This window comes from Aedes albopictus, chromosome 3, assembly GCF_035046485.1.
Source record: "Aedes albopictus strain Foshan chromosome 3, AalbF5, whole genome shotgun sequence".
NCBI classification, from domain to species: domain Eukaryota; kingdom Metazoa; phylum Arthropoda; class Insecta; order Diptera; family Culicidae; genus Aedes; species Aedes albopictus.
Genome location: NC_085138.1, coordinates 193255429 through 193281315, shown reverse-complemented (window position 1 = coordinate 193281315; position 25887 = coordinate 193255429). Strand labels below are relative to the sequence as shown.

At 45.1% G+C, this 25887-nt stretch overlaps 1 protein-coding gene across 1 annotated transcript in view; it reads left to right on the top strand.

Moving 5' to 3' along the window:
• Nucleotides 1-10138: 10138 nt before the first annotated feature.
• The window catches only part of LOC115258192 (ras-interacting protein RIP3-like), a 39071-nt gene continuing 23322 nt past the window's right edge, over nucleotides 10139-25887 (top strand). Inside the window, exon 1 of the mRNA XM_062843121.1 lies at nucleotides 10139-10269. Coding sequence (XP_062699105.1) covers nucleotides 10139-10269 — 131 coding nt within the window. The remainder of the gene's footprint in view (nucleotides 10270-25887) is intronic.

Genomic DNA, 25887 nt, shown 5'->3' with positions numbered 1-25887 from the left:
TTCTTATGATGTCTGCCATCTCATAATATCATAATTAAAATTCATAATATCATGAATGAGTTGACCAGAAATATGAATAGAAACAAGCATTTTCATAAATTATATTCATGGTCGCTTCCTAGCGTTACACTTATCTGCCATATGCAATTATATAAATCGCGCGGTCGTCCAGCACAAACATGTGGAAAAAGTTGAACCTGCTATTTTTGCAAAGTTTTTATTTGGTTAGAGTAATAAATGTGCATATATGAGGAAATGGAACATCGAAACAGTGTGCCCGTAAGATTCGGCAAGTTGTTGGGAGTTGATTGACTAAAAAGTAAACGAGCAAAAAGTAAACAGTGCCCAGTTCGTGTTTTCGTTGTGCCATCCGTCGTAGTTCCGAGTTTATGTACGGAGGGTGAAGCAAAGTGAGAATCGCGCGTTAATTTTTGGTAATTCTCTCTATTTTTCCGGTTTATCCATCGTTCGACGAGTTCGGAGACTCAGCAAGTGATGTGAACTAGTGAACAATTGCTGTGGTTTAGAGGGCATCCTTAGCCTGTTGGATGTAGGTGCCAAAGACAAAAATAATAAACCAGCTAAATATGATTATCCGGTGAGTTCGATCATTGTTGTTCTCTTTTATATTTGAACATTACATATCTTCACTAACAAGAGGCCAACTAAAAAGTGCTGCTTGCTCATAGAAAAAAGGATGATGGATAGGTCCCAAAATCATAGAAATGGGCTCTGATATCACGTATTTTATTTTCTTATGATTTTAGCTTGCATCGTTTTATTAATCTAATTAAAAGCATTTGGGACCGACGACGACGGAATCATAAAAGTAATTCTTAATTCCATGAATTCTATGCATGGTTCCGTTTCCCTCAACCAGGATTTTATGAATTTGACTGAGAAGCATATAGGTCCGACGACGACGGAATCATAAAAGTAATTCTTAATTCCATGAATTCTATGCATGGTTCCATCTCCCCCAACCATGATTTTATGAATTTGACTGAGAAACATTGAGGTCCGACGACGACGGAATAATAAAAGTAATTCTTAATTCCATGAATTCTATGCATGGTTCCATCTCCCCCAACCATGATTTTATGAATTTGACTGAGAAACATTGAGGTCCGACGACGACGGAATAATAAAAGTAATTCTTAATTCCATGAATTCTATGCATGGTTCCATTTCCCTCAACCATGATTTTATGAATTTGACTGAGAAGCATATAGGTCCGACGACGACGGAATCATAAAAGTAATTCTTAATTCCATGAATTCTATGCATGGTTCCATCTCCCCCAACCATGATTTTATGAATTTGACTGAGAAACATTGAGGTCCGACGACGACGGAATAATAAAAGTAATTCTTAATTCCATGAATTCTATGCATGGTTCCATCTCCCCCAACCATGATTTTATGAATTTGACTGAGAAACATTGAGGTCCGACGACGACGGAATCATAAAAGTAATTCTTAATTCCATGAATTCTATGCATGGTTTCATCTCCCCCAACCATGATTTTATGAATTTGACTGAGAAGCATATAGGTCCGACGACGACGGAATCATAAAAGTAATTCTTAATTCCATGAATTCTATGCATGGTTCCATCTCCCCCAACCATGATTTTATGAATTTGACTGAGAAACATTGAGGTCCGACGACGACGGAATAATAAAAGTAATTCTTAATTCCATGAATTCTATGCATGGTTCCATCTCCCCCAACCATGATTTTATGAATTTGACTGAGAAACATTGAGGTCCGACGACGACGGAATAATAAAAGTAATTCTTAATTCCATGAATTCTATGCATGGTTCCATTTCCCTCAACCATGATTTTATGAATTTGACTGAGAAGCATATAGGTCCGACGACGACGGAATCATAAAAGTAATTCTTAATTCCATGAATTCTATGCATGGTTCCATTTCCCTCAACCATGATTTTATGAATTTGACTGAGAAGCATATAGGTCCGACGACGACGGAATCATAAAAGTAATTCTTAATTCCATGAATTCTATGCATGGTTCCATCTCCCCCAACCATGATTTTATGAATTTGACTGAGAAACATTGAGGTCCGACGACGACGGAATAATAAAAGTAATTCTTAATTCCATGAATTCTATGCATGGTTCCATTTCCCTCAACCATGATTTTATGAATTTGACTGAGAAGCATATAGGTCCGACGACGACGGAATCATAAAAGTAATTCTTAATTCCATGAATTCTATGCATGGTTCCATCTCCCCCAACCATGATTTTATGAATTTGACTGAGAAACATTGAGGTCCGACGACGACGGAATCATAAGAGTAATTCTTAATTCCATGAATTCTATGCATGGTTCCATCTCCCTTAACCATGATTTTATGAATTTGACTGAGAAGCATATACAGTATCGGACAATAAAAATTCACCAAAGCCGTTTTCCCATACAAAATAGTCAACTTTAGATTGCCATATCTCAGTTACCTCTCGACGGATTGTTTTCATTTTTCTGTGACGAACTACAAAACACTTCAGTTCTCAAAAACTATTGAAAAAGTTCGGTGATAACTATTGACACAAAAATTACAGATAGGTTGAATTTTGACAATAAAAATGCACCAAGTCAAAAAGTTGTATACCAAAAAATAATGAAGTCATATCATGTTCGTATCTTCAGCAAATGCATTCGTCATCATACTAGAAACATATTTGCCGAAGACACTAAAACGATATGACGTAACCATTTTTTGCTATGAAACTTTTTGACTTGGTGCATTTTTATTGTCAAAATTCAACCTATCTGTAACTTTTGTATCAATAGTTATCACCGAACTTTTTCAATAGTTTTTGAGAATTGAAGTGTTTTGTAGTTCGTCACAGAAAAATGAAAACAATCCGTTGAGAGATAACTGAGATATGGCCATCTAAAGTTGACTATTTTGTATGGGAAAACGGCTTTGGTGCATTTTTATTGTCCGATACTGTAGGTCCGACGACGACGGAATCATAAAAGTATTTTTTGATTCCATGAATTCTATGCATGGTTCTACCTCACCAAACCATAATTTTATGAATCTGGTGGTAAAGCATCAGGATCTGCATCCAGGTTTATGAAAATTATTCCTGGCTTCATGAATGCTACTCATGATCCCAGCTTATTTAATCATAGCTTCATGATTATATATTCCATTTTTGGTCGTCGAAAGCCAAAGCAATAACGGGTGCATAGCGTTATGGTGAAATCAATCATAAGATCATAAAATTTAATCATGGTGTATATTTATAACATAATATCATAAAAATTTCGGGAAACTATGAGTCATATTAATGGTCTTGGGAATGGATTTTTTTCCGTGCGTGTTGTGCGGCTGTGTGGTTACTTGGGTAGTATCGATTCTTTCAAGCTCCCGGGGCACTCTTCTCCCTTCAACGAAGGGTCTTCAGTAATGGTATCAAAAGATTTACAAAGTTAACTATCAATGAACGGTTTCAAAGTGTGTTCATACATGCTCTACCATGCGCAACATTAGATATACTCATCCCCAGTCGTTTTTATTTCCTTTCAGGCGATGTCTTTCATCATAAGCATCGTGTCTCAGATTACAACCAAACTTACACAAGTCCATCTATTACTGGGGCACACAGAACCACAGAGATGCTTTCAGCTTGGTCTGCTGTGCCACCAGTTGGTAGCTATTTAAAATAGATCAGATCGGTAACCATGCGGTTTATCAATATGAATGATTGCACTGCACCAACCATGGCCATGGTTGACTTCTGGAGCATTACACTGTGCCGAAATGTTCTTTTGTTCGGTTCTCGGTGCCTGCTCTTGCATTTATATGGACATTATTTTTGTGAGTTGTGGTCCGACATTCCTTCAAAATTTTCAGTTAAATGCATACTTAGGTTTCAATGTTCTAGTAACATAGGCATTGTGTTCCATAATGCAACTGACAGAAGTTTGTGAAAAATGGTATTTAAGTTCTCGTCATGAACCTCAGCAGAAATGATTAAAAAAAAACTGGTTAACACGAATGTCATGTGTCAGCTTCAGCTCTACAGTGAGCTTATTAACCAGCAGTACATCACCTAGAATCTGTTTTCCAGTCTGAGTGGATAAATGTTTAGCCTGCAATTTTCATTTTATTTATTGATTAATTCAACGGACTTCTTGGTCTAATTGAATATTAACTAAATATTTGATCTTAAGATGACACAATAGCAAAGCACGTACAATAAAAGGAAACAAAATGCATTTAACACATAACTATATCAAAAGCAACGACAGTACACGGTGAAATACTCTGATGATAATGGATTCATTTCATTACAGTGGTTCCCAAACATCGTCTCTAAACTCTCTATAGCGTAATCCGGTTGGCCAGGTACACGGACGAAGTGCTGTTTCCTTCAGGCGTGCGTTAACTCCAACCTTGAAAGATACGTATGGCATCGAGAGTGCATCCTTCCATGGAGGAACAAGTATCTTCACTATGGCATCATTGGTTCCTAGCGAATCAGCGACCACTTTCAAAATTTGTCCTTCGGTTGTACAATTTTTCACCCTCGTAATGAACAACCAGAATCTGTCGTTGGGGTTCCTCTGTTCAATTTCTCCGTCACGACGACCTGTGCTGTTTGTACTCTGTTTATCATCGGGCATAGACAATAACGATGACTCTGCAAGGGGACGGTGCTCGTTTGTAGTTTCGGTTGTACTTGCTTCAACATGTGAGACAGTAGAATGCACTATCGAATTGCGAAGAGAAGCGATTTCTTTTTTCAGATCGGATATTTCCCCATCGATTCTAGAAATATCGGTTTCTTTTGGTGAGATCTCGTTTCCATCCAGTTCCTCCGATTTCAGATGATCACGTTGATAGCGTATCGCATCCATGCATTGAGTGCATATCCACCAAAAGTTCGAAGCTTTGTTACGATACTGGATAACATCTTCGTGACTCAGTTTCACACATGCAGCATGAAAAACCCTTTTACAAAAACCTTCACATCCAACATAGGCGACACCGGTAGCAATTACAATTGAACACTTCTTGCACCCCAATGATTTGCTTGTGGAGGTAATCGGAGCCATATCAAACAGATTTTGATAACTGCATGCAGAATTGATTAATTGAGCACAGGCGGTTCTATTGTGCTTTTTACAAAAAAATGACTCTGGAACGTTACTAGGTACACGAGCACAAAGTACGAAACACTTTTAACGATTTAATAAGCTGATTTACACACAATATTAAAATGCTATTAGCAGAGCAATGACGGTTAACGCTTAACACCTCGACAGTCACAATGCTGGCATTGTAAAAAAATCTTGTTGCAACACACATCTCAGTACAGCGTCGAAATTTTGTAGCACCATGCAGACTCTGTAAAAACTGTTACACTGGTAGTTGGTCGGCTGAGCTTTCTAACTTTGACCGGGCTGGAACTCGACCAGGAAGAGCCAGCCGGTAGAAGATCCATCTTTGGCTTTTCCAAAGCTCCGGCTGCCCTTCCGTCAGATATCACACGTGGCATAATAATTTGCGGTAAACGATCTGTTGAAATGAATGGAGGAAAATGTTTTCCCTCACCGGAAGCGCATTTACCCTCACTGATAATCCACAGATGTCAGCAAAATGCATCTCCCATATTTTATATCAGCGCGACGAGGAATTAAATTACATTCATGCAGACACAGCGCCCAGGATCAGACAGGCAGGCAGCAGCAGCCAGCAGCATGTTTTCTCGAGCAAATTCTTTGTTGGTGGCAAACCGTTAGCTATGATATAAAGTCGAAGAAATGTGGATGGTAAGTAGAATGTTTTTAGGGGCTTTGCCAAGTGATGCTGTGGGACACCGCATAGTGGGTTTATGTCGTCAGCTATACTGTGGAAGGGTTGATATAGGTTAGGTGGCGAGCGCATTCGAATGCCTTCGTCGTCATCGTTTCAATGGCATGGCAATGTCGTTGGTTGCAAGAAGCACTAGGGGAAAGTGGAGTGAAATGCTATTCAGAAGAGGTTCACTTGGGTTGCAAAATGGTGGATAGACAACATGGAATAAGCGCCTAAAAGAAATCTGGTCATCACAAGTTTCTTATTAATGCTTCCTCACGTCAATTGTATGATTACGATTACAAAAATCGTCAGATCAAAGGTATACACTTAGCTGGTAATGCAGCCTGGGTACTATTGCCTTTCTGACTTCTGCTAAATTGAAAAATGCATCTCGAGCATCTGTTTGCTAAAAAGATGCTGCTCAAATAGTGTTCAATTCATCCATTTATTTAGTATTACATCAACATACATACATTTATTTGTTCAACATCACATTCAAAATAAGACATAATCAACAATAGTACGCCACAATACTCGGTTTGTGGCTACCGCTCTCCATCCTCGGTCGCACCCAATGCTCGCCAAGTCACGCTCCCCCTGGTCCGCCCATCGAGCTCTCTGTGCTCCACGCCTTCTTGTGCCAACCGGATCAGTTGCAAACACCAGCTTTGCAGGGTTGTTGTCCGGCATTTTTGCAACATGCCCTGCACAACGCATCCTTCCGGCTTTGGCCACGTTCTGGATGCTGGGTTCGCCGTAAAGTGCAGCGAGCTCGTGGTTCATCCTTCGCCGCCACACACCGTTCTCCTGCACACCGCCGAAGATCGTCCTTAGCACGCGTCGCTCGAAAACTTCGAGTGCTTGCAGCTCCTCCTCGAGCATGGTCAATGTCTCGTGCCCGTAGAGGACCACTGGTCTTATTAGCGTTTTGTACATGGTGCATTTGGTACATGTGTGAATCTTTTTAGACCGCAGTTTCATCTGGAGCCCGTAGTAGGCCCGACTACTGCTGATGATGCGCCTTCGCATTTCACGACTCACGTTGTTCTCAGCCGTCAGTAAAGATCCGAGGTAGACGAATTCCTGCGCCACCTCGAAGTATCCCCGTCTATCGTAACATTACTACCCAGACAGATCCGGTCGTGTTCGGTTCCGCCTACCAGCATTTACTTTGTTTTTGAGGCATTCGCCACCAGTCCAACCTTTGCTGCTTCGCGTTTCAAGCGGGTGTACAGCTCTGACACCTTTCCACATGTTCTGGCGATGATGTCCATGTCGTCCGCAAAGCACACAAATTGACCGGGTTTTGTAAAAATCGTTCCCCGGTTGTTGAGCCCGGCTCGTCGCTTCACACCTTCCAAAGCGATGTTGAAGAGTAGGCATGAGAGTCCATCTCCTTGTCGCAGTCCCCGGCGAGATTAGAATGAACTGGATAGTTCACCCGAAACCCTTACGCAGTTTTGCACACCGTCCATCGTTGCTTTAATCAGTCTAGTCAGCTACCCAGGAAAGCCGTTTTCGTCCATAGCTCTGCGCGGTCGATACTGTCGTATGCCGCTTTGAAGTCGATGAACAGGTGATGCATTGGGACCTGGTATTCACGGCATTTCTTGAGGATTTGCCGTACGGTGAAGATCTGGTCCATTGTCGACCGGCCGTCGATGAAGTCGGCTTAATAACGTCCCACAAACTCATTCGTTTTAGGTGACAGACGACGGAAGATGATTTGGGATAGCACTTTGTAGGCAGCATTCAAAATAGTGATCGCCCTGAAGTTCTCACATTCCAAATGGTCGCCTTTCTTGTGAATGGGGCATATAACCCCTTCCTTCTACTTCTCCGGTAGCTGTTCGGTTTCTCAGATCCTGACTATCAGCCGATGTAGACAGGAAGCCAACTTTTCTGGGCCCATCTTGATGAATTCAGCTACGATACCATCTTTTCCAGCTGCTCTGTTGGTTTTGAGCTGGTGAATGGCATCCATAACTTCCCTCAACGTGGGAGTTAGTTCATTTTCGTCCTCCTCTGCACTGGTGTCGCCGTTTCCTCCGTTGCCGTGGTCTCCGGTGCCTACGTTCTCCACGCCATTGAGGTGCTGATCGAAGTGTTGCTTCAACCTTTTGATCACCTCACGTCCGTCCGTCAGGAGGCCTCCGTATTTATCCCTGCATATTACAGCTCGCGGCACGAAGCCGTTGCGGGATGCGTTGAGCGCAACGGCTGAGTTCCGTTTCTTCGCACTCCGCTTTTTCCAGGCGACGCTTTTTGTCCCGAAAAAGGCAGGTCTGCTGTTTCCGCTTCTGTTTGTAACGTTCCACGTTCTGTCGGGTCCCTTGCTGCAGCATTACCGCCCTCGCTGCGTTTTTCTCCTCCAAAACCGTTCTGCACTCTTCGTCGAACTATTCGTTCCGTCGATTCCGTTCCACGTACCCGATGGTGCTCTCGGCTGCGTCGTTGATGGTTGCTTTCACTGTACTCCAGCAGTCCTCTCGAGGGGTCTCATCGAGCTCGCCTTCGTCTGGCAACGCGGTCTCGAGATTCTGCGAGTATGCTGAGGCGACATCCGGTTGTTTCAGTCGCTCTAGGTTATACCGTGGTGGTCGCCGGTACCGTACATTGTTGATGATGGAATGTTTTGGGCGCAGTTATACCATCACCAGATAGTAGTCGGAGTCGATGTTGGCGCCACGATAGGTCCTGACGTCGATAATGTCGGAGAAGTGCCGTCCTTCAATCAAAATGTGGTCCATTTAAGATTGCGTCTGCTGTGGAGATCTCCAGGTGTAACGATAAGGGAGGCTGTGTTGGAAAAAGGTACCACGTATGGCCATATTTTTGGAGGCGGCGAAATCAATCAGTCGTAGGGCGTTTTCAATCGTCTGCTGGTGGGCGCTGAACTTACCAATCGTCGGTCTGAATTCCTCCTCTTGGCCTACCTGACCGTTCAGATCCCCTATGATGACCTTGACGTCGTGGCTTGGGCAGCGATCGTAATCGCGTTCGAGCGGCGCGTAAAATGCGTCCTTGCCATCATCAGTGCTTCCGGAGAGTGGGCTGTGCACGTTTATTATGCTGAAGTTGAAGAATCGGTCCTTGATCCTCAACCTGCACATTCTTTTGTCGATCGGCCACCAACCGATCACGCGCCTCTGCATATCACCCATCACAATGAAAGCTGTTCTCAGCTTGCGTGTGTTGCCACAGCTCTGGTAGATGGTATGATTACCTCTAAACGTTCGCACCATGGATCCTGTCCAACACACTTCCTGCGCTACGATGCCGAACCCGCGATCCTTCAGTAGATCGGCAAATATGCGGGTACTCCCAATGAAGTTGATAGATCGGCAAGTCAATCGCAAGTCCTTTTTGTTCGCTGGGGTCGTTGCCATTGGTCTCGGTTCGTATTATTCTGTTGCTGATTTACCGTTACAATGATTTTTGAAATCTGGCTCGTAGGGCCTGACACCAACCGTCTACTTTTCGGAGGACCATAGTACACAGTTGAGCTTAGAGTCCTTCCCTGGCACTCGGACGTTGATCAGCCGCCTCTATTATGGGGAACAAACGCTGTTGTGAGCCGCTCCTCCTGGAGAACAGACGCTCAGGTTAAGCGAAGCAAACCCTCCCTTCCCTGTCAGCCTACGACAAAAGTTCCCACCGGGGTTGGTTACCCGATCTTCCCTATGGTCGCTCATAGTTTCCGGCCGGTACCACGAGGAGGTCAGCCTTTACAGCGCCAAGAACATTAGAACATTTGAAAAATCCAAGTGAGAGGCGATAGTAAAAAAAAATCAGGTTAAGTACTGTTCCTTTTCATTCCACTACGAATTTGCATCCTCTGACAGATGCGTGTTTCGACCTCAACTGTAAGCTCGTCTTCAGTGTCTCGTACTTGACTCAACTGAAGAGATTCATCGCATTCTACACGTTTAATTTATCTCAGGTAAAAATTGTGTAACTTCGTCTAGGCGTTTTTTTTTAATAAGCATGGAAATATAGATTTATATTATTCTCCATCATAGAATTGGTGCTTTCTCCACCACCGAATAGGTACATTTCGCACCAACACAGATAGTTTGCTATAGAATTACGGTGAAACGATCGAAGAGATGGTACTGACTGCTACCCACTTGATCCCGCACTGATGACGGAGGGAGGTTGATGAGGGCAATCAATAAGAATAGAGAAAGGATTTCTGCAATGGCGGTAGCTTCACAGCTGCTTGACTCCATCATTGGATTTGCGTCCTCGAAGTCTAACATTAGTAAGGATTTCAAATTCGTAAGTCAACAATGGCAGCCAAGAAGGACCATGACAATCTCATGGCAACTACGGCAACAGCAAAGCTAGTGAAGCTTACGGTGTCAAAGTCTACCCAAACGGACCCAAGCAACACACATGGTTACAAAGCATTGACGGCAGCGTATGTCAGGGTTTCGCAGTAAGCCACAGTGACTTCTGTGCAACCCTTACAAACGCTGCCGTCACTGTTTTGTGACCATGTGCGTTGCTTGGGGGAGGCCTTTGCATTCTCGAATAGTCCGAAGGACACGCTGGACGCCATAGCTTGAAACAAGGAATAGCACAAGCGTGTAAGACAGCCGTCAAGTGTGGAGCTATCAGACGATTCTCTCAAAGTTGGGAGGTTGTTAAATCCGAGAGTGTAGGGCAGTCGGTAAGTCGGAACCCAACCAGGTATCACCGGAAGCTGGAAAATGTGGGCATGAAAAAGCCGGTCCCTTCCGGATCGAAGGGAACAGATGGTTGCGACCATGTGTAGATCCTCAGCCACCACACTGGTTAGGACGGGTACATCTTGGATGACCCCCCCCCCCCTCCCGCGGCCCTATTGGAAAGAAGAAGAAAAAGTCAACAGAACAGGAGCGTGAGGACATTAGCCCAAGGAAAGGTAGGTGACAGGTAACAAACGCGAAAAGGGTAACACGCTTGTCATCAAGACGGAAGAGTCCAGGTACGTGCAAGTCTTGTTGGCGATGAGGAGCGATACAAAACTTGTGGATATCGGAGCCGACGTACGCAATTAGTTGTACTCCTACAGGTGAAATGATTCTTTGAAGGTTAAAAACCTAGACACAGAAGGGCTGTTACGGCACTGCGGCAATAGTACCAGGTGCATGCAGGTAATGTTCGCTGGGCATACACGAGCCACCGGAGGCTTGCTTCATGTATCTTGAACCAGGACACAAGTTGTGGGACTGTAAAGGCCTTGACTTTGCAGGCTTTGTAGACGATGTTGGTGAAGGCCATAAGACTCAAGGCTGTACAAACCCTCCCAAGTGCTTGATTTGTTCCGGGAAATCCGCGAACAACAAGCACCTGACCCAAAGCCCAAAGTGCGCGGTCTTCAGAAGAGCCACAGCTGACAAGTCACAGTGCAGGAAACACAGCTGAACCTGAACCTGCCGGTGGGTTTGTCAAACATCAGTGTAAGTCAGTATATCGTGACGAAGTGAGTCAATAATTCACCTCATGCATTTCGTACCTGTTTCCCCTGTTCTCATGCGCTTCCGTTTTCGCAGCAGCTTCCACTCGGGCGACTGTTGGAATGCAGGAAAGCACCACACCAAGTTTGGCAAACAATCAGACAGGTAATATCACTCCAAAATGACGGTGCTGTGGCACGACGCGACGACGTGGCGGTAGGAAACAGCATTAAACCTCGGCTGGCGCACCACACCGCTAAAGGCGCATTGGCGTGGGCGCGGAAGTCTGCGGCTGATTCACAGCGTGTGCGATAAAGTCAAACACGTGATGAAAATGTAGAACGAATTTGTGCTGATGCATTTGACGGCTGTTGGTTGGTGGTTTGTTCGAAGAGGGAATGATGAAAAATCGTTTCTGCCTGGCATGAAAAATCGTTTAAATTATGGAGAAGACTTGACATCCCATGATCGCCATGTGATTACATGCTCGGGGCTTGATGACGGGCGGCGTGAGATGTTCGTTTGCATTAAAAATAAAATTGTTCTGCCCGATGATGTTGCCTTCTGGAGATGATACTCACAATTAAAATAAACATGATGAACGAATTTTTGCAAATTGAGCTCACGAATTATTTGCAAAATAACCAAATATTGTTTCAGCTGATCAACATTGAATTTACATAAATTGAGTTGCAACTGGATTGTGTGCATACTCCATGATTACAACGTCAGGGATCATTAAGTACGTTACACTTAGCGTCTAAGAAAAAGGGGAGTTTGGTAATTCTAGAAAAATCTTCACTAATGTTGGTGGGAGGTATGTGATGTTAAAAGCTTATTTTTTCATGGCGTATGTTATGGATTATTCCTAAAAGTTTCAGTTAATACACGGTACCCATCGGTATTACATATAGGTATTCGAATGTTCTTTAACACATAAGAGATATTTTCTTTTTAATGGTTTATCAGTGTCATAACCTTCCTCGTTTATGATAATCATCAGCAGCTCTTACCAACAGCATCAGAAATCATGAGAAATCATACCCTTCCAAACATTTCTAACATAGGCATCTCAACCGCGAAGCAAAAGTAGTGCAAGAAAGTAAACATTTTTTCAGTTTAAATGCGAATGAAATATGCAAGCATAACTTTCCACAATGGGTTTGCTTAACATGAAGCCTCCAGCTACACTGTAGACACGTGCAGTAATGCGCAACTATTCCCACAACAATTTTAGCGCAGTTTTTTCCTGCTTTTTATTACACCTCGGAAAGGCGTCCCCCGTCGACCCTATTGGTGTGGGGAAGGAAGCACGACCATAATAGGAGGTGATGGCATGAAGCAGCTGTGCGGTGTACATTTCAGCAGCCCGTTCCCCAATGTAAGGAAAGCTTTTAGTTGTAACGAGTTCTTTCTACCATAAGATGTAGTTAATTAAACACCTTTTCCAGGTATTGCGTCTAGCACTCCTTACAACAGAACGCCGGAGAAAAATGCTGCATTTTAGATTAGATTAGGGTTTCCAAGCTGGTGCTTCATACTATGTAAAGGGTAGCTACTTTGACCGCAAGTTACATTGTACAGCATTAGTATGTAGAACATAAAAAGACAAAACAACCTTTTGTAAAACAGTCACAATGACAATATAAGAAAAGGACGAGAACAAACCTATTTCACGAAAAGATGACACTGTAAAGGCTGGCAATGCGATTCAGACCTCTTGTAAGGTCCTTCAGCCTCTTGCCATTCAATTCCGAGCCAACCTTATAAAAAACAATGCACTGAAAAATCATCACGAGAATACGAACCGAGACCAACAAAAACGACCCCAGAGAACACAAAGGATTTTCGATTGGAAGCTCAGTACGTGCAACTGCAGATCTCTCAATTTCATCGGGAGCGCCCGCATACCTGTCGATGTACTGAAGGACCGCGGGATCGGCAATGTAGCGCCTCAGGAGGTGTGTTAGACTGGATCAACGGTGCGAACGTTTAGAGGCCACCATACCATCTACCAGAGCTGCGGCAAAGCATGCGAGCTGGGAATAGCTGTTCTGGTGATGGGTGATATGCTGGAGCGCGTGATCGGTTAGTGCCCGATCAACGAAAGAATGTGCAGTGCAAGTTGCGGGTCAAGGGTCGGTTCTTCAACTTAAGCATGATAAACTTGCACAGGCCACACTCCGGAACCACTGATGACAAGGATTACAAGGACGGATTTTACGCGCAGCTCGAACGCGAGTACTCACCATAGCAGACTTAAACGCTCATGTTGGCCAGGAAGCGGAATCAGGCCGACAATTGAAAAGGCACTGGCCCACCAGCTGACAAACGAAACCTACCTAAGACTGATTGATTTCGTCGCCTCCATCGTTACACCTAGAGATTACCACAGCATATGGAATCGCAAATCGACCACGTCCTGATTGACGGATGGAACTTCTCCGATATTATCGACGACAGGACCTATTGTGGCTCTGCCATCAATTCTTGACCTGGTGATGATAAAAATGCGCTTAAAATGCACCTCTCCGCGATCAATAAAGTACGGTACCGACGACCGCCATGGTATAATTTGGAAAAACTGAAGCAACCGGATGTCGCTACCGCATTCGCACAAAATCTTGAGGCAGCGTTACCGGATGAGGACGAGCTTAATGAAGCCCCTCTAGCGGACTGCTGGAGTACGATAAAAGCATACATACATACATACGTTGGGTATGTGAAAAGGAGTCCAAGGAACGATTGGTTCGACGTTGAGTGTAGAGAGATTTTGGAATAGAAGAACGCAGCGAGAGCGGTCATACTGCAGCACGGGACCCGGTAGAACGTGGATTGATATAAAAGAACGCAGAAACAACAGACCGGTCTATTCCAGGAGAAAAGGCGCCGCCTGGAAGAAGCGGAGCGTGTACAAATGGAACTGCTGTACCGTTTACAAGAAACACGGAAGTTCTACCAGAAGTTCAACTCACCGCGCAAAGGCTTCGTGCCGCGAGCCGAAATATGCAGGGAAAAGAACGGGAGCATCTTGACAGATGGACGAGAAGTGATCGGAAGGTGGAAGCAGCACAACGACGAACACATAATGGCGCGGAGAGCGCAGACATGCAGTGGTAGAAAAGACTACACTACGTCACTATAGCAGAAGCAACAGCGAGTCAACACCCACACCGAGGGAAGTTAAGGAAGCTATCCAGCAGCTCATGAATAATAAGTCGGCTGGTGTCATACTAACCATTAAGAGTGCGAGAACTTCCGGAGTGATTACAATTCTGAATGCCGCCTATAAAGTGATGTCTCAGATCATCGTCCGTCGTCTGTCACCCAAAGTTAATGAGTTTGTGGGAAGTCATCAAGCCGGCTTCGTTGACGGTCGCTTAACAACAAACCAAAACATCACCGTGCGGCGAATTCTCCAAAAAATGCGCGAAAAGCGCGTCCCAACGCACCATCTGTTCATCGACTTCAAGGCGGCGTACGACAATATCGACCGCAGAGAGCTATGGAAAGTCATTGATCAAAGCGAGGATGAACAGTGTAAGGAATAGCGTAAGGGTTACTGGCGATATGTCTAGTTCGTTCGAATCTTACTGGGGACTACAACAAGATGATGGACTCTCATGCCTGCTGTTCTACATTGTCCAGGAAGGTGTTATGCAACGAGCCTTGGCTGACAGCCATGGCAGCAATGCAACGATAGACGGGGATACATTCAAGGTGGTAGAAGAATTCGTTTACATCGGTTCCTTGATAACGGCTGACAATAACGTGCGCCGTGGAACACGAAGACGGATCAAAAGGGGAAGTCGTGCCTACTACGGGCTCCAGAAGAATCTTCGTTTAGAAAAGATCTACCACCACACAATTTGTATAATTAATAAGAAGCAAATAAGACCGGACGAACTACATCCCCGTAACTTCGACATCGTGGCGTTGCAGGAACTTTGTTGGACTGAACAGAAAGTGTGGAAAAGCTAGCATCGAGCGGCTACCTTCTACCAAAACTGTGGTACCACCATTGAACTGGGAGCAGAATTTATAGTGTTGGGCAAGATGCGATAACGTGTGATCGGGTGACAGCCGATCAACGCAAGGATGTGCATGTTAAGAGTTTTTTTTTTTTTTTTTACTTATTCGTTTATTTGGAAGGCTCGGGCGCCACATGGGCATAACTGAGCCGAAATCTTTTGTTTTTTTTTACAATGGTTATACATTTTACAATTTATTACTGCCTTAAAACTATGTTAGTTTGGGAAGCCGAAGTACTCGCGGCTGTTTCGAGGTTAAGGATTGAAGAAAAAAAAAAATGGGAAGGACGGATTTATGGGTTTAAAACTAAATTATTTGCTAACTTATACTAAAACTTTTGATGGGACAAATTGTCCATATCTGTAACGGAACCAAAAAGAAAGGACTTTATCGGTAGAAAACGACAAGAAGAGGACAAACGGAAGGGGGTGACGACAGACAGGGGCGAACAACAAAACCAAAAGGCGGACAACGAAAACAAGGAACGTACTACATCAAACTCTGACATCAACACGTTTCAAAAACTGGTAAATCAGGTTCATGTATTCCAAATCAAGTCCTGCCAACACTTCTCTAACGGGTTTCTGTTGTTTTCCTCGGACCCGGAGAATTTCATGTAGCTCAGATCTGACCTCACGATACTCATTGCATCCCCACACGACATGTTCGATATCCTGGTAAGCCACGCCACAGACACAGAGATTGCTTTCTGAGAGCCCAACACGGAAGGTATGTGCGTTCAACAAATAGTGGTTGGACATCAACCGACACATTACACGAATGAAATCGCGGCTCAAATCCAACCCTTTGAACCATGGCTTCTTCGACACCTGTGGAATGATGGAGTGCAACCATCTACCCATCTCTCCATCTCTCCATTTGTGTTGCCAGCTGATCAAGGTCTCCTGACGGGCCAATGCAAAAAATTCGTCGAAGGCGATTTGACGCTCATAAATATCGCCTTCGCTAGCGCCCACCTTAGCCAGAGAGTCCGCTTTCTCATTGCCCGGAATTGAGCAATGTGAAGGGACCCAAGCTATGGTGATGATGTATGAGCGTTTGGACAAAGCACTCAAGACTTGGCGTATTCCTTTCAGGAAGTACGCTGAGTGCTTCATCGGTTTCATTGACCGAACAGCCTCCAGAGAGCTTAGACTGTCGGTAAAAATGAAGTAGTGCTCAGGTGGGAGAGTGCGAATGTACTCTAAGGTGTAGTATATAGCCGCTAGCTCAGCAATATATACCGAACATGGCTTTTGAAGCATAAAGGTGGCGCTATGAAATTCGTTGTAGACACCGAATCCAGTCGAATCATCGGTTTTGGAACCATCTGTGAAGAACTGTCTGGCCCCGCTAACATGCCCGAACTTACTTGCAAAAATTTGTGGAATACCTATGGAACGAAAAGATTCCGGTATACCGGTGATCTCATCCTTCATAGAGAGATCAAAATCCACAGAGGAGCTGTCGAAGTCTGAGAAGTTGTCACGATTGGTGTTAACCGGAGATGGGCTTACCTCCAGCGTCATGTACCAGTAGTACACACTCATAAAACGAGTTTGGGGATTCTGTTCGAGCAGCTTTTCGAAGTTTTCTATGACCAACGGATTCACAACCTCGCATCGGATGAGGAACCGGAACGACAACTCCGCAAAGCGGTCTGTCAGAGGCTGTACACCAGCAAGTACCTCTAAACTCATTGTGTGAGTCGAGTTCATGCAACCTAACGCGATCCGAAGGCAACGGTACTGAACCCGTTGAAGCTTCAGCAAGTGTGTTTTCGCCGCGGATTGAAAACAGAAGCTACCGTATTCTAAAACCGATAGAATGGTTGTTTGGTACAGCCTGATCAGATCTTCCGGGTGTGCTCCCCACCATGTTCCGGTAATAGTTCGCATAAAGTTGATTCGTTTTTGGCATTTCTGTATCAGATACACAATGTGCTTCCCCCAGGTGCATTTGGAGTCGAACCAGACGCCGAGGTATTGTGAAGACATGCTATGAGTGATTGTCTTACCCATCAGAACGAGCGGAAACTTTGCCGGTTTGTGTTTTTTAGAAAAGACAACCATCTCAGTTTTCTCCGGAGAGAACTCGATACCCAGCTTGAGAGCCCAAGTAGACAAATTGTCCAAAGTATCCTGTAGTGGTCCTTGCAGATCGACTGCTATTGATCCCGTTACAGAGACAACACAGTCATCCGCAAGCTGCCTTAACGTGCAGTTTTCCATGAGACAATCATCTATGTCTCTAACATAAAAGTTGTAAAGAAGGGGGCTTAGACATGAACCCTGGGGGAGGCCCATGTAGCTAATTCGTGAAACTGTCAAGTCACCATGAGCGAAACTCATCTGCTTCTCAAACAGCAAATTATACAAAAAGTTGTTAAGAATTGGGGAAAGGCCACAGTCGTGTAGTTTGTCGGAAAGAACATCGACACAAACTGAATCAAAAGCACCCTTAATATCCAAAAACACTGAGCCCATTTGCTGCTTTTGAGCAAAGGCAAGCTGAATTTCTGAAGAAAGCAACGCAAGACAGTCGTTCGTACCTTTGCCTCTGCGGAAACCAAACTGTGTGTCTGACAACATGCCATTCGATTCAACCCATTTGTCCAGTCGAAAGAGAATCATCTTCTCCAACAGCTTCCGTAGACAAGACAACATCGCGATTGGACGGTACGAATTATGATCCGACGCGGGTTTCCCGGGTTTTTGAACAGCTATCACCCTCACTTGTCTCCAATCATCCGGAACGATGTTGTTATCCAGGAACTGATTGAACAAGTTCAACAAGCGCCTCTTAGCGACGTCGGGGAGGTTTTTAAGCAAGTTGAACTTGATTCGATCCATTCCTGGAGCGGAATTGTTACATGAAAGAAGAGCAAGTGAGAATTCAATCATTGAAAACGGCCTATCCATGTCGTCCCTATCGTCGGAAACATCACGAATTATTCGCTCCACGGGCACGGAATCTGGACAAACTTTTTTTGCGAACTTGAGGATCCATCGAGGAGAGCTTTCTCGATCCTCGTTGACCGACGACGCGTTACGCATTCTTCTACCGACGTTCCAAAGAGTTCTCATCGAAGTCTCGCGCGACAAACCCTCGACGAACCGACGCCAGTAACCGCTTTTCTTCGCCTTGATCAAGTTCTTGAACTTGCTTTCAAGGGAAGCGAACCGCTTGAAGTTTTCGACCGAACCGCGTTTCCGAAACTCTTTGAACGCCGCGGATTTCTCGCGATATATTTCTGTACACTCACTATCCCACCACGGATTGGGGGGTTTCCTGCGAACCGACGGACCTGGCACTGGTCGACGTTGTGCCTGACGCGCACTACTGATGATCAGTTCTGATAGAAACTGATACTCTTCCCGCGGTGGAAGGACTTCTACCGATTGTTCACCGTCGATAATTGCTTCTGCGTACTTCTCCCAGTCAATGTGCTTGGTGAGATCGTAGGCGATGTCGATAGATGGAGGTTGATGTGACCCATTGGAAATAGAAACAACAATCGGCAGATGATCACTACCATGAGGATCCTGGATAACCTTCCATGTACACTCCAGCGATAGTGAGCTCGAACAGATTGAGAGGTCTAATCGGCTGTTTCTAGGGCTGCCATCTTGAGCAGGAGGTGCCACTCGTGTAACTTCTCCGGTATTCAAAATTGTCATGTTGAAGTCGTCGCAGAGGTCATATATCAACGTTGAACGGCTGTCATCGTACAGTTCCCCCCAGCCTGTACCATGGGAGTTGAAATCTCCCATGAGCAGCCGAGGCTCGGGCATAACCGAGCAGATGTGGGCGAGATCCCTGCGAAATATTGCAGTTCTCGGTGGAAGATATATGGAGGCAACACTGAGGGTTTTACCTCGGATAGTCACCTCACATGCGACGGCTTCAATGCCTGTCATCGGATGAAAATCGACTCTGTAAAATGAGTGCTGCTTCTTGATCCCTAGAAGCACCCCTCCGTAAGAGTCGGATCGATCAAGGCGAATGATATTATAATCGGGAAAAGGTAAGGTTACATCAGGTGTCAGCCATGTTTCGGATAGTGCAAAAACATCGCATTGTAAATTGTAAACTAAAAATTTAAAAACGTCTAATTTCGGTGTAATACTACGACAGTTCCAGTGTAGAACCGAAATCGTATCTTCGACCTCGGTGGTTAAATTAGCCATCGAAAGATACGATTGTCGCAAGGAGGGGCATTTTAGAAGCCAACTGCTTCAAAAGAGGGGTCACGCAAGGAAGAAGTCCTTTTACAATGTTCTTCACGGAGTCTGAAGCATTGAAGAAGCTGAGGATGATGTCTACAATGCCAGAGAGCGTAAACAATGGCGCACCCTGAGGTTGCTCCTGGTGCTCCGAATGCTGTCTTTCCGGTTGAGAATTCGAAAAACGTGGGACATCTGGGATTTTAGATGTTCCCGGGAGTGATGGAAAGTCTCGTTCGTCCTGGATTTTGAATCCCGGAGGGGAACGTTTTGTGGCTTTCTTACCACTCTTCAAATTTGTCATGGTGGGTTGGGGGTCGCTGCTAGACAGATTCCGAGGTTTTTTGGTGGGTCTCTGGAGCCTCATCCGTTTCCTCGTTTCACCCTTGAAAACAAAGGGAACCCCGTCCCCGACCTCAGAGTCAGAGCCCTGATCATCGAGAGATAAAGACGAGTAGATGTTACGGGATTCAACGGTCGGGGCAGCTTTTTTCAGCATTTCGGCGTAGCTTCGCCGTGATCGCTGCTGCAGCGATCGTTTTTGATGTTTTTTCTGCTGTATGTACCTTGGGCAATCAATCAGATCATGTGGACGGTCGCTGCCACAATAAACACACTTGGGCGGCGTTTTACACGCACCGTCCACATGTCTCTCCCCGCATGTTGCACAGCGAGGTTTATTGCTGCAGTACTGGGCGGTGTGGCCCAGCTGCTTGCAATTGATGCAATTCATTACCTTCGGTACATACAGCCTCACAGGTAGCCGAAGTTTGCCAATCACCAGCAGATCTGGTAATGCAGATCCGGAGAAGGTCACAGAAAATTCTTCAGATGGTGTGTAAACCTTCTTCTCGCCCTCCTGGGACACCGAATGCAGTTGCCGGCAATCCAGTATCTGGACAGGAGGGAGAGAAGGGTTATGGAAACGACCACAGCCTTGCATGATCGTTTCGCAGGTCAAAGATGCGTCGGCGACCTTCCCCGAAATCTCTATCGACGCGCTTGGTAGGTAAACGAAGTACTCAAGTGTAAACAACTCGCAGGCCACAATCTCATTAGCGTGTTTTCGGTCGCCTACTGTCACCCGAAGCTTAGCTGTACCGACCATGTCAATGGAGACAACGGAAGAATACCGCTTAGTCAGATCCTTGCTGATTTGAACGGTGTTCAAACGTTTGCCTTTGGGTCGGAAGAAAACAACATATGGCCCGCCAAAGTCGGGAGGGTAGGCCTTGAGGCGGGGGGACGTCGAAACAGATTTACTGTTGGTGTCCATTGCAGAAGCACCAGGGTGAAGGGAGACAAAGGGATTAGCATTTACATCGCCTTGTTGGCTCGAGCAGTCCGATGCCAATAACGAAGCTTCGTTGATGCGGTACGATGTTCCCCCGCCATCATCATCATCGCCCATTGTGGTAGCTAACTACCACCACGGGTCACTCAAAAATCTTAAACTACCACTATCACAGGGACGAGAAATAATCAAAAAACAAGGGACAAAATTAACGCTACAGGAAAAGTGAGAAAAAACTGCTTATGTACCAAATTAAATCTAATCAAAGAGTCAGTGGAGAGGGGGGAACAACGAGAGGTAACTTTATGTACTTATCTTTGTGCACTCTGTTTAGCCACAGGCTCGACGACGACAGGTCCAAGCGATCGGATGGCCCGCACAGGGAGGAAGCGAGCTGCTGCTGAGCGCCCGACGCTGCGCTGGTGTGCGGCGGTTGAACGCTCTCTGCTCTTCTCTCGGTGGGCTGCTGCTGTCGACGACGATGAGCTTGGGTACTCACTGGAAGAAGCCGATCACGGCCGCGCGAGCGGCGCGGTGTGCGGGGGGTGCTGCACTGATGTGCTCGATAATCGGTCAATGCGCCACGTGATAAAATGAAAACGTGAACTTTACTCAAACTAAACGAACTTTTGCGGCAAAAATTGTGGCCTAGCCAACCGCACGCGTCCCACTAGGGATTTTCACTTCAACACTTGATCACTCGGAAAACTAGCACTGGAAAAAGCCACCGAACTGGATAGTATCGGGAGACAAACCGGACGAACGAAAAGTTGCGACTGTCTCGCACGAACGCTCGCCAAAGAGTGCATGTTAAGAGTTAAGGGCCGTTTCTTCATCTACAGCATCATCAACGTCCACTGCCCACACAAAGGGAGACCTGATGACGAGAAAGAAGCGTTCTACGCGCAGTTAGAGCAAACATACCATGGTTGCTCGCCGCGTGACGTGAAAGTCGTTGTAGGCGACATGAACGTGAAGTTGGGAAGGGAGGAAATCGGGTGAAACAGCCTGCACGCCGTATCGAATGATAACGGCCAGCGATGCGTAAACTTTGCAGCCTCCTGTGGTATGGTAGTCCGAAGCACCTTCTTCCCCCGCATAGATATCCACAAAGCCAACTGGAGATCACCCGACCATCAAACAGAAAACCAAATCGACCACGTTCTAATCGACGGTAAATTCTTCTCGGATATAACACATACCGCCGTGCGAATATGGATTCGGATCACTACTTAGTCGCTGTATGCATGCGCTCAAAACTTTCTACAGTTATCACCACGCGTCGAAGTCGAACGCCGCGGCTCAACATCGAGCAGCTGCCTAATGTAGAAGTGGCTTAAGACTACGCAAAGCAGTTAGTAGTGGCCCTACCAACGGAAAAGCAGCTTGGCGTAGCTGCACTTGGAGATGGCTGGAGGAACATCCGATCCGTTCTCCGATCTCGGCATCCGATCTCGGCTACAGCACTAGGCTTCGCGACTCCGAATCACAGAAACGACTGGTACGACGGCGAATGTGAACAGTCGAAAAACGAGAAGAGTGTAGCATGGGCAAGAATGCTGCAACACCGTACGAGAGCGATTGAGGCACGTTACAGACAGGCGCGGAACAGGCAGAACACCGTTCGTTGTCCGAAGTCCGTTGAATTAATCATGAAATAAAGAAACACAGTCTTCCGGATGAAGAAGCGCCAGCAGGAAGATCGAGATCGCGAAGCGATGGAAGAGCTGTACCGCGTTAAGGACACACGGAAGTTCTACGAGAAGCTGAATCGCTCGCGAAGAGGCTTTGTGCTACAAGCCGACATGTGCCGAGATAATCACAGGAATATTCTCACGAGCAAGCGTGAAGTGGTCGAGAGGTGGCGGCAGCATTACGATGAGCACCTCAAGGTGGCGTGGTAACAGATCTAGGAGTATGTGCACAGGACGAAAGACTTCCGGCCCCTGACCTTCAAGAGATTGAGGAAGAGGTTGGCCGGTTGAAAAACAACAAAGCCGCTGGAGCAGATCAACTACCAAGCGAGCTTCTAAAATACGGTGGAGAAGCACTGGTGAGATCACTACACTGGGTCATTACCAAGATTTGGGAGGAGGAAGTATTACCGGAGGAATTGATGGAAGGTATCGTGTGTCCCATCTACAAAGAGGGCGATAAGTTGAATTGCGGGAACTATCGCGCGATCACACTACTGAGCTCTGCCTACAAGGTACCCTCTCAAATTTTACGCCGCCGTCTATCACCGATTGCAAGAGAATTCGTGGGGCAATAACAGGCTGGATTCATGGGTCAACGCGCTACAACGGTCCAGATGTTCGCCATCCATCAGGTGTTGCAGAAATGCCGCGAATACAACGTGTCCACATATCACTTGTTCATCGATTTCGAATCGGTGTATGATACAATCGATCGAGAACCGCTTTGGCAGATTATGTACGAATACGGATTCCCGGATAAACTGATACAATTGATCAAGGCGACGATGGATCGAGTGATGTGCGTAGTTCGAGTATCAGGGACACTCTCGAGTCCCTTCGAATCTCGTAGCGGGTTACGGCAAGGTGATGGTCTTTCATGCTTGCTGTTCAACATTGCGTTAGAAGGTGTAATAAGGAGAGCGGGAATAAACACGAGTGGGACGATTTTCACGAAGTCCGTTCAGCTGCTTGGTTTCGCTGATGATATTGATAGTATTGCTCGCGATGGCGGAAACGTACATCCGACTAAAGAGTGAAGCCAGGCGAATCGGATTAGTCATTAATGTGTCGAAGATAAAGTACATGATAGCAAAGGTCTCCAGGGAAGAATCTCCGCGCCCGCCACTCCGAATTTATATCGACGGTGATGAAATCGAGGCGGTTGAAGAATTCGTGTACTTGGGCTCACTGGTGACCGCCGACAACGACACCAGCAGAGAAATGGCGCATTGTGGCAGGAAATCGTGCTTACTTTGGACTCCACAGAACTCTACGATCGAATAAAGTTTGCCGTAACACGAAATTAGCTATCTACAAAACGCTGATTAGACCGATAGTCCGCTATGAGCATGAAAAATGGACCCTACGTGCAGAGTTGGAGTTTTCGAACGGAAGGTGTTGCGTACCATCTACGGCGGAGTGCAGATGGAAGACGGTACTTGGAGAAGGCGAATGAACCACGAGCTGCATCAGCTCTTAAGAGAACCAACCATCGTCCACACCGCGAAAATCGGAAGGCTACGGTGGACAGGTCACGTCATCAGAATGTCGGATAGCAACCCGACTAAAATGGTTCTCGAGAGTCATCCGACCGATACAAGAAGACGTGGTGCGCAGTGAGCTAGGTGGATCGACCAAGTGGAGGACGATCTGCGGATCGTACGCAGAGTGCGAAACTGGAGACAAACAGCCATGAACCGAATGAAATGGAGACGGCTACAATGTACAGCAGAGGCCACCCCGGCCTTAGCCTGATCGGTAAGGTAAAGAAATAAGACCGATGGTCCTCTACGGACACGAGATATAGACAGTGCTCCAAGAGGACATGCAAGCACTCGGAGTTTTCGAGCAACGCGTGTCAAGAACGATCTTTGGCGTTGTGCAGGAGAATGGTGTGTGGCGACGAAGGATACACTACACTGAGGATACTGTTCGTATGTTTTCCATAGTTTACATCTTATGAATCAGTTATTTTTATTTTTTTCATCATTTCATAGTTCTCGTATGCTTTTCATACTTTGAAAATCGAAATCCATAAGACTTCTCGTATGAAAAAGCTCATAAGAAGCATCGTATGAAAATCATAAGATGTGTTATGAACCACCATTGGTAAAAAACAACAAAACTTTTTTTTTCTTCAGACTCTAGTTTAATTTAAAAACACTTCACTAATACTTTACTTTTGCAAAAGAAAATAAAAAATGAATAACTCTTTTAAAGAAAAACTAGAAAGGACGAGCAAATTCCTTTTAATTCTACTACTGTGCTTATCTTCGGACAGATAGGCCTATTTCGTCTGTGACTTACAGACTTCTTCAGTGTCAAGTGCTCGACTGAAGAAAACCTCGCATTCGTTGTGGTATTTATACTAGGAGTGTATGTGTAGGTACGTGTGTGGGTAAAAGTGTAGGTATAAAAATGTAGGTACAAAATTGTAGGTACAAAATTGTAGGTACCGATTTGTAAAAAAGGAAAAAAAGGAAAAAGGAAAAAAAAAACAAAACTTTTATTGGCTTCTAACCACTTTAACTTCCGAAGCGTCAATGGGCGTATGAGTAAAGCACGCACTCGCCAACCTTGACGTTCCTGGTCCGATTCCAGGTTGCGATTTTTTTAAATTTGTGCAAAATATTTCATAAAAATAAGTATAATAGTCATACGACATAGTTTCAGTTTTTATACGTTATCGGTATGCTTTTCATACGTGAATGTTATGAAATTTATACAGTAACAGTATGACAATAATAGTAGGCGCTTTGAATTCAAAATCATAATTCGTAACTATGATTTTCGCAAGAAATTCTTGTGGCAAAAAATCATAGTTGATTCGTATGATTTTCGGAGTTGCAGTATCCTCAGTGTACGACCGCGCTGCACTCTACGGTGAACCCAACATCCTCAAAGTAGCCAAAGCTGGACGGATACGGAGGGTAGGGCATGTTGCAGGAATGCCGGACAACAATCCTACAAAGTTAGTGCAGGGAGCACGGGGAGCGTGATTTGGTGAACGTTCGGCGTGACCGACTTTGAAAAGCTACATCTTCAAATCAAGTATTATGGCGAGTAATTATTGATTCAGTGTTATCATGAATTAGATGTTCGAAATAATAAATGAAATGAATGAACCCTAGAGCATGCAAGTTTATTCTTCAACTGCAGCGTGCCAGTAATATTGAAATGAAATATCACCTGAACCATAGTTAATCAAAATCATTATAACGCAACAAGCTACAATTTCATTAAAACTTTTGCACTTTCCACACATACAAGCGTAATAAACAGCTCGATGAAAAATAAAATAAAATAATGATAACGAGCATCATTAAACGCATTCGTTTGCTGCGAGGC